Source organism: Tamandua tetradactyla, chromosome 8 (assembly GCF_023851605.1).
Source record: "Tamandua tetradactyla isolate mTamTet1 chromosome 8, mTamTet1.pri, whole genome shotgun sequence".
Lineage (NCBI taxonomy): Eukaryota > Metazoa > Chordata > Mammalia > Pilosa > Myrmecophagidae > Tamandua > Tamandua tetradactyla.
Window position 1 is genome coordinate 58,700,185 of NC_135334.1, and position 14,641 is coordinate 58,714,825.

Below are 14,641 nucleotides of genomic sequence, written 5' to 3' on the forward strand. Positions count from 1 at the left end.
AAGACCCATCTTGAATGGGCGGAGTCAGATCTCCATATAATCAAAAAGGTCATACCCACAATTGGGTGTGCCACATCTCCATGGAAGTAATCTAATCAAAGTCCAAACCCACAATGAAACAGGTCAATCTCCATGGAAACAATCTAATCAAACTTTCCAACCCCAAGCAACAGGTCTGGCCCAACAAAATTGGATCAGGATTGAAAGAAAATGGCTTTTCTGGGGTACATAACAGTTTCAAATGAGAACATCTATCTTGCCCAGAGTAAAAGTCATAAATCTTAACTATGGCTTACAAAGCCTTATGCAGCTTGTCCTTTCCTTCTTCCTGTTTTCCTCCTTGCTTTGTTCCTCCTGCCCTACCAAACACACTCCCACCACAGGACCCACTGATAACTGCATGGCTTGTTTCCTCATTTCTGTCCAGTTTTTGTTTAAATGTCATCTTCTTGTGAGACCTACTCTAACCACTGTGTTTAAAACTCCAAGCCTGGGGGGTGGGCCATGGCGGCTTAGCAGGCAGACTTCTTGCCTGCCATGCCAGAGATCTGGGTGGGATTCCTGGGGCCTGCCCATGCAAAAAAACAAAACAAAACAAAACAAAACCCCAGCCAAACAAAAACTGCAAGCCCTCGCACTCTACCCTGCCACCTTATTATTCCATCTCCCTTCCCTGCGTTGTTTTCCGCCATAGCTCTGATCACTTTCTAACATGTTATATAACTTAACTATTTAGTTTGTTCATTGTCTGTCTTTCCCAACTAGCATGTAAGCTCCTCAGGGGCATGAAGTTTTTTCTGTCTTTTTCATTGCTATATCCCTAGTGCTTAGAACGGTACAAGATATGTAGGTGGAACTCTATAAATATTTATTGAGTGAATGAATGAAATATTCTTTTACCTCCTAGGATAGACAGTTGGGTGAGCACCTGGCACTAAAGAGTCTTGATTGCCATCTGAGGGCCCTTCTGCAACCTCATTTGGTAATGACTCCTGGCCACCATTTCAGCTCTCACTCCTTTGTCTGAAAAATGAGGACATATGGCCCTTTGCCTCACTAACAGCCTATTTTAAGGAATAGCTTATTAACCCTTAGAGGCTTTTACATGTAAGCACTGGTTAGTGTGTAGTTCTGCTTGGTGTGGAAACCACTTTCCCCTTCAGCAACCCTGCCAGTATCACCACTGAACAACTTAAGTTTGATTTTCTCCTTTGTTTTCTTTCCATGCCCCACTTCTCAAACTTAAAAACAATTTTCTGTTGAACCATATGGTAGCACAGTTCCTCATTGGGGCTACCATTCCCAGAATCTATTTCCTTGCCAGCCTTTGGGATCTAAGGAAGTTATTGTGCTTGAAAGAAAGGGAAGAATTGAGATAGCTGTCTCCTAGTGATGCTGAATATTTAGATTAGATTCAGTCATTAATTTACTCATTCCCATTATTCACATTCATTTATTCACTGTTGAAAAGCAGGGACTGAGAGCAGGCAAATAATTTATAGCAATAGAGATAGGTGTTCAGAGGAGATAGTGGTTTCCAGAAGCAGAGATTTATATCAGCAGGAATCAGCAGGATTGGGCCTGCTTCAGATGGGTCAGTATCAGTTCGGCTCCTTGTAGAGTCCTTCCTCTCTGGCTGTCTGAGGCAGATGCTTCTCGTGGCACATGGCAGTACAAGAAGCGCACAAGTACATTTATAGCCTGTGTGGATATCATATCTGCTAAAATTCCATTGGCCAAAGCAAAACACATGGCCAGGCCCAACTTCGGAAGTGTAGAACGTACCCTGCTTACTCTAGAGGGAGTGAAGAGTTAGGAACAATAATCGAATGTACCATAGCATTTCACTCTGCCTCAGGAGGCTAGGGAAGGTTTTCTGAAGGTGGCAACTTCAACCCATCTTGAAGAATGGGTAGTTTTCAAGACAAACAATCAGGTAAAAACATATACAAGGGCATTCAAATTTAAAAAAAAGAGAATGAAGGAATGTCTTAGCAATATTTCTTTGAGTAGTCATTATGTCTAATATGCAAAGAGATACTGGAAGATAAAACAGAAGTCATCAGCATACCTGCCCTGACATTTGAATCAAAAAGAGAAGTAATATGAAAGAAAAAAGGAAAATATGCAGCCAAGTATGCTGTTATTCAGCTGGATGGAACAGAAGGGAAGCTAGAATGAGACTAGAGGTAGGTGGATTTGGAAGCTAAAGGTATATATTTTTAGTAGCTATTTTTTGTACACAATATAAGAACTTTGTTGTTTTATAGTCATTATTTCACTAAATCCTTACATCCTGTCAGGGAAGTCCTAATGTCAAGTACAAATGAGAAAACTGGGCCCCAAAGTGGTAGGTAATTGCCTAATGATGATTTACAGCTAGCAAGTGGTAGAGGGAGTATTTCCCTATAGTTTTGTTTTGCCAAAAAGCAAATAATTAATTCATAAAATTTACGCGTGTGTACACTCTAATTTCTTCTTAAGCGGGGCTGCTTTGAAATTTACTAGACATATGTTTTTTAGAATGTAATACATGTGCAGCACTGCACTTGTTGCTAAATGGATAATCTCTGACTTCTCTTTCAGCTGTGGCATTGTTCAGGTCTCACCTTCATTCTCATTGCACATGAGTTTAAGAAAACAGGACTCTCACCCCTGGTCCTCCTCAAAGATGCCCACTTTAGATGGTGGGGCATTTTGAAATTCTGCCTCTGTCTTGCTCTTTTCCTTTCCCCTAGTTAATATAAACACCTCAGTAAGTGTTCTTTCTTCTCAGAAATGAAGGGAGACAAGCTTGGTAGGTTGCTCCAGGCTCAGAAAAGGTTAGTGGTTGGGCTGAGTGAAAAGTCACAAATTCCACTGTTGTTCACACTCCTTCTACGGAGTCTTCCTCTCACTGGAGTCTGCAGATACACAGTGCCCTTTCCTACTTGTGATGAAGCAAGCATTTGTGAGTTTTTACTCCTGGTTTCTTACCCATACTCACTTGTCAACTGCAGTCACATTTCCCCCTGGTCTTACTGACCTTTAGCATGACGTTTTAGCCTCGTTTCCCAGGAGTTTGCAGAGAAAGAACCTTAAGGAGCCATCTCTATTCTCAGCTGGATCATTAAACGTTCATAGGCATTTTTGTGTGCTCTCCATCTTGGTGGTCTGGAATTGGGCTGAAGTGTGTTTCATGACCCATTTGCTGTTTGCTCAGGAAGCCTGCAGAACTGGTTTTCCTGATCTCAGAGACCATCTCACATATTTATTTTTTCCCCTGGGCATATTTAAAATCTTGTAATCATGCACCATGCTTATGGGAACTGCCTCTCACTGTCTGGTGGTTGCTGTCTCATGATTCCCCATGTAGGTGATGCCTCCGAAGCACCTGCCTTTCATGAAGTTGACAACGAGTACAGAGGGGAAATAAACTGCCCAAGACTGATCCAGAGAGGGAGTGTGCATAGGAATGCTGCTGTAGAACAATTGACCTGTCTGGCAAGGAATGCTGCATCCTTCTAAGAGCCTTTTCTCAACGTCGTCCCATGGACCACTACTTCCTTGTAGAAACAGAATGCTTGTGATTTTCTATCTGCCACCCATTTTTTGCCCAGCCAAAATTAGACTTCTGCTGAAGAACTAAACAAGATATTACTTCACTTCACTTTTAATCATCCTGGCTGCAATCTTAGTTGTTTAGTCCTGAGAATTTTAAGCCAGATTTATTACTATTACCTTTGTATACACTTTCGAAATGATCGACTTAAGCTTCCTGACGGAGGAGGAGCAAGAGGCCATCATGAAGGTTTTGCAGCGGGATGCTGACCTGAAGAGGGCTGAAGAGGAGAGGGTCAGGTAAAAAAAAAAAACAAATAATTCCCTATGCATGAGGAAAGGAGGAGGCAGTCTGTAAAAAGATGGGATACTTTATTTTTTAAAACATAAGTGGTGATTCTGACTTGGAGCCTAAACTTAGAGGTTCCAATTTTAGGTCTACTTCCTGGACAGAACTTTCTCCTCCTTGGTGTCTCTCAGTTTGTCCCATCAGGCTCTAGAAATGGGGTTTCCATCCAAAAACTAAACTCCTATAGTTTATTAAACACTGAGTTTAAAATGAAATACACACAAACACATACATACATGTGAATCCAGGTATACATGCATCCTGTTTTTTACTGACTCAGGAATCAAATTAGAAATGTTTTAACATTTCTAACATTCTTAAAAGAAAATAAATGGCACAGTAGCTCACATTTGAACATCCACATTTAGAAATATCTGAATTGGTTTCAAAAGCAAAATTCAAAATATTCTTGGAACTGCGTCAGTTGTTCCTTTGATTTGAGACCAACAAGAGGAGTGGCCACTCAGACGCACTGTCCATGTTGGGGAGTGGGGGGGGAGGCTCCCAAATGGCCCACATCCCCAATCCCGCCACTTTTGCTTACGTTCATGGGGGAAAGAGCACCAGGATGGTGAAGAACTGGGTTTGTGTCTAGGCCCTCCATTCACAGTGTGTGTAATCTTGGGCTTTGAAGGCAGTGAAAGACTTCCTGAATCCAGGTGAGTAGTAGTCTTTTTATGATCGCCATACCATGAGTTATCCAAAAAGGAGTCACAAAGATCATGTTCTTACTTCTGGGACACAAAGATCCTGACTAATGGATTTATTTGCATGAGTTTCCATATTTTGACCCTACGTGAACATGGATACATTATAAAAAAGCATGCTAAAATTCACTTCCATCAGTAGTGTGTCTAATGATAACCAGTACTAATAATTCATATGCAGACAGTGCTTTACAAGTTTATGTAAATGGTCCTTTTCTTCTGAGCTTGCAGCACTCCTATGCAATTGTGGTGGAGGAAGGATATTATTAGCCCCATTTCATATGTGAGGAAATTGACTTTGAGATAGATCAGGTGAATTGCTCAAGATCACACCATCTGCAAGTGCCAGGGGGGGAGAATCAAATCCAGGTTTTCAGATACTCATTCGCGAACTCTCCCTCCTCTCCCTGAGAAAGAGCAGCAGACAGACATCCTCACACCTTGCCCAGAGAAGGTCTTGGCGTGAGGTAGGACACTGAGCAGTGACAATGACAGATGGCAGTTGTAGCTGGTGAGATAATGAGAAGAGGGGTCCTCACCTGTCCTGTTCTTCCCCTCACGTCACCTGCAGTGCTCTGTGCACTTGGATCTGGCCCTGTTCCACATTCCCGGCAAGTGGTATGCCTCGATCAGTTTCCCCAGGAGGAGTGGAGGATTTACACTAATCCAGCCCCTGGAGTCCTTGGGAGCATTAAGACTTTGCCCATTCACTATTTATGAGGCCCTTTCATGAATGTTATCCTCCTATGTTCTCAACAGTAACCCTGAGAATTGGGAAAGCAGAGACTGTTCTATTTTAGAAATAAGGAGATGGGGGCAGCATAAGTAAAACAGTGACTTTTAAAGCATAGTACAAAGAGGATATTGTTTAATTCTTTTAGAAGAGGAGATGGAGAGTCTTGGAAAGAAATCAGTGGAGCTGGGATTGTACCTGGAATCCCTCTTCCTGCTTCAAGACATGGGCTTATGTATCTTTTCTTATGAAAGAGGACACATGCAATCAGAAGAGCTACTAATACCTGTGATTCCTCCTATCTACAGGGTATTAAAGATGGCCTGCAGTTCTGCCTCTTCTATCTAACCAGAGTGGCTCCCCTCAACCCCACCTCTATATTTTTTTGAGCCCTGGGGTTCCAGGCTGTTAGAGCTTCCAAGTATCTCTGTGATTCTGTGTAAGAAGAATGGAAGCATTTCTTGAGCACTTGCCTAGTTGATGAAAATATCCTCAAAAAATGCAGATATATCTGGAACTGAGCCTCGTTAGGGGCATGAATGTGTGACCCCTGGCACCAGCCAGGCTACAGCTACAGCAAAAATTCTGAGTCCCTTTGTAGTTGTAGTTTTACAGACTCTTTTTTCATCTGCTATTTCTGAGAGTATCCGAGCAGCTACCTTTGGAACTGCCCTGTTTTGCTGCTTTTATGAATGATCAGAAGAAGGATTGAGGTGGTAAAAACTCTGGTGTGAGTAAAGCTCTGTCTGCTCCCCCCTCTCTCTGGAGTACTTACTAAGTGGGCACCAAGCTCTTCATGTTGACTTGAGCCTGGGTCAGTCTAGGACCCTAGGGCTTGGGGAAGAGTGGGGGAGTGCACAAGGGAGAGCAGATGGGTATGAGGCCCAGAGCCTGTGGATACCAAAAGAAACCCAGTCTGTGGTCTGCTCTGCACAGGAAAGGTCTCACTATGACCCCCTATTTGCTTTAGGACAGAAGGTGGTGGTTGAGGGTCCTGGGCTGGTGGAAACAGAGCTGGGTTTCTTGTTTCTGAAAATGCTGCTCATGGGCTTTTGCTTGTCAGCCCCTTTGCCATCTCCTCAATTGTTTGTCTTGAGCTCTTTTGTCAGAGCCATGGACCGACAGCCCTGGAAAAGAAATATTTTGGTCCATATCAGTCATTTTATAGCTGAAGAAGGTAAGGTCCAGAGAGGAAAACCACTTGCCCCCGGTCTCACAGCTAGGCAATGCCAGGGTCAGGATAGGAAAAACCTGCTGGTCCAGTGCTTTTCACAACTTGCTATTCTGCTCATTACTGTCCTTTCAAAAAGGAACAGTGGAGAGTTTGATCATGACACAGGGGAAGAACTTCCCTGTATAGACCTTGTTGTCAAACTGACCTGAGTTTGTTTCCCATCTCTACCACTAGTCAACTGTGGTACATTTGGCGAGTTACCTAATCTCTCTGAGCCTCAACTCAGAGAATGGGTGCAGTCATAATACCAAAATATCAAGAGATGAAAGTTAGTATTAAGGGAAATAATTTTTAATTTTCCTGGTCCATAATAGGTGATGAGTACATTTCAGAACACTCTACTTTATGCCTTTAAGGAAGGACAGAAGTCTCTGGTAGTAGTCTGATTCCTAAGAGGGTAATTACTCCTAAAACTCGCAATTAACAGTGCAGTGAAGTTTAATTGACTGCCTGTTAAGTGCAGGGAATGGCTCTGGACAGTGATATGAAGGCCATTCTTGAATCATTGCAACAGGATTCCATCCCTCAAGGAATCTGCCATCTAATGGTATTTTTCCATGTAGGTGGTTATCAAATGCAAGCCTAAAATCTCAGTTTTGGTTCCCTAATGTGATTTTACAGTGCCTGTTCTAGTCTTCCTCTATATAATTTGATTCAAAAATGTAAATTATATAATTATAATATTTTTCTAAGCAAAAAACATCGTTAGAAAGGCAAGCCTACCACTAAAACTAAAGACTGTTCCTTCAAATGCCAATTATTTAGGATTTTGGCGTGTAATCCTCCCATAGCATGAGGACATCACTAATGGATTATAGTCCATTAGTGGACTACTAAACCCAGACACGGCCTCAGAATCCTTTTTGGCATAGTTTTGTGACTGATTGAAGAGATTTGGCATTTTAGTTGAAATCTATTTTGTCATTCCTCATATATTTAGTGCTTTGAATTGTTCACTCCCATCCTCATCCAAGATGCTTTGAAGATGATTTAGACTATCTGTTACCTCCTAATTTGGTTTCATGGATAATAAAATGAGTCTCATACAGAGGAAATGTCCAGTTCCCAACTCACACAACCTATTAATGATAGGACATGGACTTGAACCCAGGTAGATGTCCACCATGGCGTCTCTGGGTAGAGTTGAGAACATATCAGTTCCAGATCACTGTTGCCACCACAACTTATGTGCTACCTTTCTACCTGTAGCATGTGCCATGCCTAGTTATTTCCACGTGTCTCTTTCCATCTTGCTTCCCTAACTGGCAGGTGGAGAGAGTTTACAGACCAGCAGTGAAGCAGACGCCAGGATGAATCCTTTTTCTGTCTCCCCACCCTCTGCCTTTCTCTTTTTTTAAAAAAAGGAAATACCACCGTTCATGCACAAATATCATTTTCGTTTTTTATGGTTTGAAAATGACACACTGCTAGAGGTGGCGTTTCCTGTGCTTTGGGTCACACTGCCAGCAGGAAATCGCCGAACATATGCATCTGCACAACACCCCACCTCCTCCCCGCCCCCACCCTTGCCCACAACCACAGCTATAATGAGGGGTGTTTTGGCAGTAGATATCATCTCAACCATGACCACGTCTTATGATTCTCAGCTGCTTCCTTAAGGCCTGTTTCTTTTAAATGAAGGCAGTTGTCATTGAAGAACTGCTTTCTAGGACACCTGGTGGTATTTCCTATGAAAGGAAAGGGGAATGGAACTGATATTTGTGAAGTGACCATATTGTATGTGAAGCATCACATATCAACAGATGAGGAAACAGGGTTAAAGAAGTTAAGTGCCTTATAAAAGTGGAAGCCTTGTTAATCAGTCTCTGAAGCCTGTGCACTTTCTACCTACAGGTGCTGCCTTTCAGCAGACTGGGGCTCTGTGATGTGTCTGCAATACAAGGGATGCATGTCTGCTCTCATTTTCCTCTGTGAGGAACATTGCGTTTTTATGTGTGTTTTTTCAGATCTTCCATTGACAACTGAATCCCTTGGTAGAAAGAGTGAAGTTTGATAGCCATTTTAAAAACCAAAATCATATTTGGCTCTCTGAGGCGGGATGAGGTGGTGGATAGCGTGTTGGCCAGGAATCAGGCTGATTTCTAGTCCCAGCTCTGTGTGTCCGTGAGCAGGCTTCTTAACTTCTGTGGGTCTCAATTATGTTATCTATAAGGCCATTGGTAACTATCTAAGGTCCCTTTCAGCCCACACATTGCAAACAAGCATCTAAGAGAATATTCAAATCATCCAGTCTAATCATTTTGCTCAGAATATGCAGGGGGATTAAATAAAGCAAGGCTGGGGAATCAACCTTTCTGGCCAGCCTGCTGCTGCTTCTCATCCCCAGTTGCCTAGATAATATCCCAGGTTCTGCCTTTGATGCTTGGCCTTGCCTAATGAACCCATCATTTTGGATAGCTAGAAGCCAGAGTGTGCATATATAAGCACAAGGAGGAAATTGGGGTAGGGGAAAGTTTTGAAGCCATTCTGGAGTGTATCATTGCTTTCTTGGCTTCCCCCTAAAAGTGCTCAAACTCTGCTTTCACCACAGGAGTTGACATTGGCAGCTGTGGCTGAAGATTGAAGTTTTTCTGCATAACTCCTACTATATACCTGGCACATAATAGGGAATTAATGAAATAATGAATGAACAAATAACCAGGCAGGATTTAGATTTGGACTTTAACATATACAGGAGGCAAGACGGCCATCGTTTGCAATGGACTAAATTCTTTGCACATCGTGATGAGATTGTAAGGATTAAATGAGGTGCTACATGTTAGGTACCAAGCATGTAGGTCAATACAAAGCAGATGTTTCTAACTGTTAGCTGAAGAATTGGCATCACTCTGCCTGGAGGGCCAACAGGACTGTGTCCTCTCTGAACTGTGTGCTCTTCTGCCTTCGCTTCTTCCCAGGTAGCCCAAATATATATATATATTTGTTTTGCATGGGCAGGTACCAGGAAAGCAGGTACCAGGAAATGAACAGCCCATAGATATTTAATGAGCATCTACTCTATTCTGAGCTCTCTGCTAAGCACAAACTGCCTGTGTGGGGAGGAAGGGATAGAAAGTGTGAGTTCCAAGAAATTTTTCCTTGTCCCACTTTAAGTAGTTGGTACAGCAATTAAAGAATCTAGTGCTAATTTGGTTGGTGCAATCATAGTTCAGGAAAACTGAGAGACCAGTGTGGACTGATAGAGATTTTAAAGGGACCACATAGATGGTGGGACTTTAGTTGTAAAGATCTGCAACTTGACAAACTTGGACTGTGGCATCACCTATATGTATTCATTTATTAAACATTCCAAATGACTAAGATAGGAAAAGAAGAAAATTGATTTATTAAATCTAGCAGTGATTATCATGTTAGGAAATTCATAAGTGGCACTTACTAAATTTGAAAGATTTTTTAGCCACTGTAAAAGAAATGAGCCAGACAATCTCAATTCTTTAATATAATGGCTATCGGACTGTTCAGGGGCCATGTGTTTCAGTGATTCTGACTCACACAGCATGTGCTTATTGTGCATTGAAAGCTTTGCATAATCAGGGGCTTGCAGACAGTCATTTAGGCAGGAGCAAGTCAAGGGTTACACAAGGAACCCTGCGAAGTGCCATTCAGTTGTACGACAAAAATAAGTAAATAACCTCATGAAAAGAAATTGGCAGTTGCTATAGTATGAGGGTTTGTGGTTTTTTCCAACAAGATGATGACTGACAGCATGTCGCACATGCTTTTTTACTGTCTGCTAGGAGATGAGTATGTTCTGCTTCATCAGAAGAAAGGCACTGCCATTGAGATGGGATATAGTTCAACTTAACCCCAGTGGGGACAAGATCTTTTTTATCTTTTGCATGACTCAGACTGGGGTGGCTGCTGAGCATTTATTTGTTCATTGATTTATTCACTCAAGAAACAGTTACTGGATATCTGTTCTGTGCCAGGCTCTTTGCTGAGTGCTGGCGTTACAGAGGTGATTAAGATGCAGTCCTCGCCTTGGAGGAGTTTTCAGAGTTCTGTTTAGCCTACTCAAAGATGTGCAAATAGATCATTAGAACCCAGTCTGATAAATGCCCAGTGTGGTAAGTACCCTGGTAGAGGTGCTGTGGAAGCATGGAGTACAGCAAGCGGAACTGTGCCCTCAGGAGTTAGGAAAGGCTGAGACACAGTGTGCTGGATAGAGAAGGAAGGGAAAGATATCACAAGAGAATTCACATTTATTGGCTTCTTACCAAAATGCAGGCCCTGTTAGGTACTTTCAGATAAACACCTCATTTACTCACCCCTGGGGTTCTACAGAGGAGGTCTTAACCGCATCTTTACAAACAATGACTGAACATTGGAGGGGTTCAGTAACCTGCCCAAGTCATACATTTAAGAACAGTAAGAACAGGGATTTGGACTTAACTTTGGGAGACTCCAAAGCCCATTGTCTTTTTGCCGCACCTTCCTACCTCTGTCATCTACAGAAGTATGGAGATATGAAAGAGCAGTTTGAAGGACAGTTAGAATTCTAGTCAACAGGATAATCTGAAAAGGTAGCCTTAAGCCAGATGGTCAGGGCCTCGTGATATTTCTTTACTCTGCAAGCACTGACTAGAAGGCCGTTATTTTCCAGACATTAAAGACCCAAAGATGAGGAACTCATGACCTAAGCAGGGAGAGGTAGAAGGACTTCTCTCTTGTGGAATTGAACTCAAAAGTCCAGCCCAGCAGGGAGTTTGCTCTGCTGAAAGCCTTAGGCAATGGGAAGCCATTAGAAACATTTAATAAGAAATGATAGTGCTGTCTTAGTCAGGATTTGGTGATGGACTGTCCTGATGTGGCCAAAGGTTGTAAGTAAGTTTTGAAACAAAGTCACTTCTTCCTAGATAATTGGGAAAGGGGAGGATGTTCCAGCAGAGAGCTGGACTCTGGATTTAAGCATACTTTCCAGGCATGCTTGGAAGGGAGGACATAACTTTGCTAGATCCAGTGTAACTACCCTTTTTGTTTCCCCCACTTCCAGGTATGCCTTTGTGCAACTCTCAAACAGCACTGCTACGACCTTTGCCCATTCTCATTCTCAGCCTAAAATACTTAGATTTGCTACTTGAGGAATCATGAATATTAGCTTTAATGCAGTCATAAAATGTTCTTGGATTTATGTGTATTTTGTCTTCTAAGAATTCAGTTTCACTTTGAATGAAAGCTTTTATTTCACTTTATTCTAAGTACATTTCTATGAGTTAGAAAAGATAGATTGTGTTGTTCTTATTTTATTGAGAAGGATATAGTGATAAATGTGCAGAGGTTAAAAACTTTTTCAATTAAAACAATATTTTTCCAGCCAATTCAAATTAGGGAGGTTTAAGAGGGTTGTTTTTCACTTGTTCTTGCAGTTATAGCTTTTCACTGAGGGTGAATGGTTATGGAAATATTAAAAGCAGTATCTGCACAAATGGAACTTCCCTCTTCATCCCCTTCCCCCTTCTCCTCCATCCTCAAATTTGGTTTTCCCCTGATTTAAGCCTGCCTTTTCTTAAACACCAGGAACATCATATCCCCCTCAACTTTCCTCCCTCCATTGGATTCCAGAAAAGTCTCTGATAAACTCATTTCACCAAAATAGAAAGGACTGGTTTCTATACACAAACGTCCCACTGGTTATTCATCCAGTGTTTAATAGGTGCCAGGCATATGCGTAAGGCTGTTTGTAGGCATTAGCTAATTTAAGCCTCAGAGCAGCCCCATGAGGAGGGTTACTATTAATCCCTTTTTATAGATAAGGAAACCAAGACTCAGGGAAGCTTGATATATCGTCCTTCCCTGGGGTATTTGCCTTTGCATAATGAACCCAGAAGACTGCAGTCAAAAAAGTGAATCTTCTCAAGAGGAATTTCAGGTGTTGTCTGGGGATCATGGATTAAATCTTTGAATTTTGAAAAAATGTTAACCTTGACTTTCCTGTCTTTTCAGTCAAAGGGGGACACACATTTATTAGTCATCTAGGAGGTTTGTGGGATCTTCTAAAATATTGAGAGCTTCATTTCAGTTGTATGTTTACAAATTTCTTTATGCACTGTCATAGCAAACTCCTTTATTTACTATGGGTTCTCAGTGAAGTAAAGCTCTTTTCCTTTTATAGACATTTGCCTGAAAAAATTAAGGATGACCAGCTGCTGAAAAATATGAGTGGCCAATGGTTTTATGAAGCCAAGGCAAAAAGGCACAGAGACAAAGTGCATGGTGCAGATGTCATCAGAGCATCCATGAGAAAGAAGAAGCCCCAGGTAGCAGGTGAATTGATTTGACTACTACTCTTACAGCCAGCGTTTGTTTGGAGGGAGGAATCTGGAATCAGAAGGGAGGAGTATTAGAAGTATTACTGAAATGTGCTGAGGGAAATCATTAGGAGGCACATTTTGCATGTTGTGTGGCCCTCTAACTCAAAATTCTCTACCCTGGATTTAGATGGATGAGGGCTGGGCCAAGTGACTCAGTGTGGAGTTGAGGGACATAGAAGCCCTTTAGGGGTCATGTTTAGATGTTGTAGTATAGATAATTGGGATTTACAGAGACCTACTGCCTCTTCTTTCTTTGGCTTTTAACTCTGAAGATTCAGAACTTTTTATTTCTGATTAGGGTGAGGGGCTTAGACAGATATCAGCTTTTCTGTTTAATGACCTTGACATCTAGTACTTCTTTAATCAACCAGTTATGTTATTTAAATGACTATGAAGGTAGTATTCAGCGGGCTTATTTAGAATTCTTTTGAATTCATGAAATAATTATTTTGTGCCTTTTCTCAACTCTGGACTAGTTTAGAATAAACTTTTACCCTTAGCATAGACCGTCTTCTTGTCTGTTCTCAATAAGGAAAATAGTTATCTCTGAGCATCTGATGCATGCTAGGTATGCTTTCTCTATTATTTATTAAAACAATCTTGTGTTATTAACTCCTTTCTATAGAGAGAGAATATGGAGCACAGAGAAGTTAGGTAATTGCCCAAGGCCATATAGAGTTGGCAAATGGCAGAGTTGGGATTTCAAATAAAATCTTTCTGACTCAGAGTCACAGATAACGGCTGGCTACTTAGTATGTCCCATGCATTGCTTGCAACCCTCTTGCTTTTCAAAACCACTCCGACCTTCAGAAGTCATGAAGTGTACAGATTAGTACTGTTGACTCCATTTTGCAGTTGAAGAAAATGAGACTTATGTGTAAAGGCACCTATGGGGAATACCACCCTAAAATGTATTTGGAAGTTGGGAGCCATAGTATTACTTCATCTTCTTAACAATGATGAAAATATTCCTGGAATTTACTAGCTTTGTGGCCTTAGGCAAGTTTTTAAAACTCTGATCCTGAGCTTCCATGTCTGTAAACTTAAAAAAATAGCTCCTACTTCATAAGATAATGCATACAAAACACTCAGCCCAGTACCTGGCACTTTGTCATCACTCAGTTGATGTTAATTATTCAAGAGTTTCTGATAAAGAGTTCTGACTGTTCAGAGGTAAAAGAGGTTATTTCCTGAAGGAAGAGCATAGAGCTTTAGTGGAGGTGCTGGCATTTGAGCTAGATATTAAACAGTATGTAGGATTTGGATATGTAGAGACTCAGGAAATGAAAGGGCAGTGAAGGGGAATGTTCCAAACTGAAAAGACTCCCGTTTGTATCCCAGAGCTCAGCATAGAGCTGGGAATATTGTAAATGTTCAGTAATGCTTGATAAGGATGTGCTCCAGTGATAATGAAGAGTCCCTGTGCTGAGCAGCCCCTGACCATTGCACTTTTGATGCTGACCTCACTTCAGATCAGAAGTTTGCCTAGGTGGTTCCTAGGATTACCTGCCCATTTAAAGATACACCCACACCCTCAGGAGACTCTGCGTGGAGGGAGCTAGTATCACGGGAATGTAATGACTTCTCTCATAGTTAGAATCCCGGCCCTTGGCACTCAGACTTGTTAGTGATTGTCTTGGCACTCCAGGCAGGCCTGAGATTCAGTTTTGAGCCTTTTGTGATAAGATCCAATAGGGGAGTTGTAGGTCTCAGAGGTGAAAGATAACCTTCCTGTCTTGATCATTT

General features: G+C 41.7%; 1 protein-coding gene across 26 annotated transcripts in view; it reads left to right on the top strand.

Moving 5' to 3' along the window:
• Window positions 1-14,641, top strand: part of SYTL2 (synaptotagmin like 2) — a 120,522-nt gene that overhangs the window by 51,804 nt on the left and 54,077 nt on the right. For 22 of the 26 annotated variants that reach the window (XM_077113370.1, XM_077113369.1, XM_077113372.1 and 19 more), the window contains 2 exons: window positions 3,356-3,840; window positions 12,697-12,848. In XM_077113370.1, the coding sequence (XP_076969485.1) occupies window positions 3,740-3,840; window positions 12,697-12,848 (253 nt within the window). In that variant the 5' untranslated portion in view covers window positions 3,356-3,739. Of the gene's footprint in view, window positions 1-3,355; window positions 3,841-12,696; window positions 12,849-14,641 lie in introns of those variants that run through there. The other 4 variants (XM_077113381.1, XM_077113382.1, XM_077113383.1 and 1 more) reach the window with 3 other exon arrangements.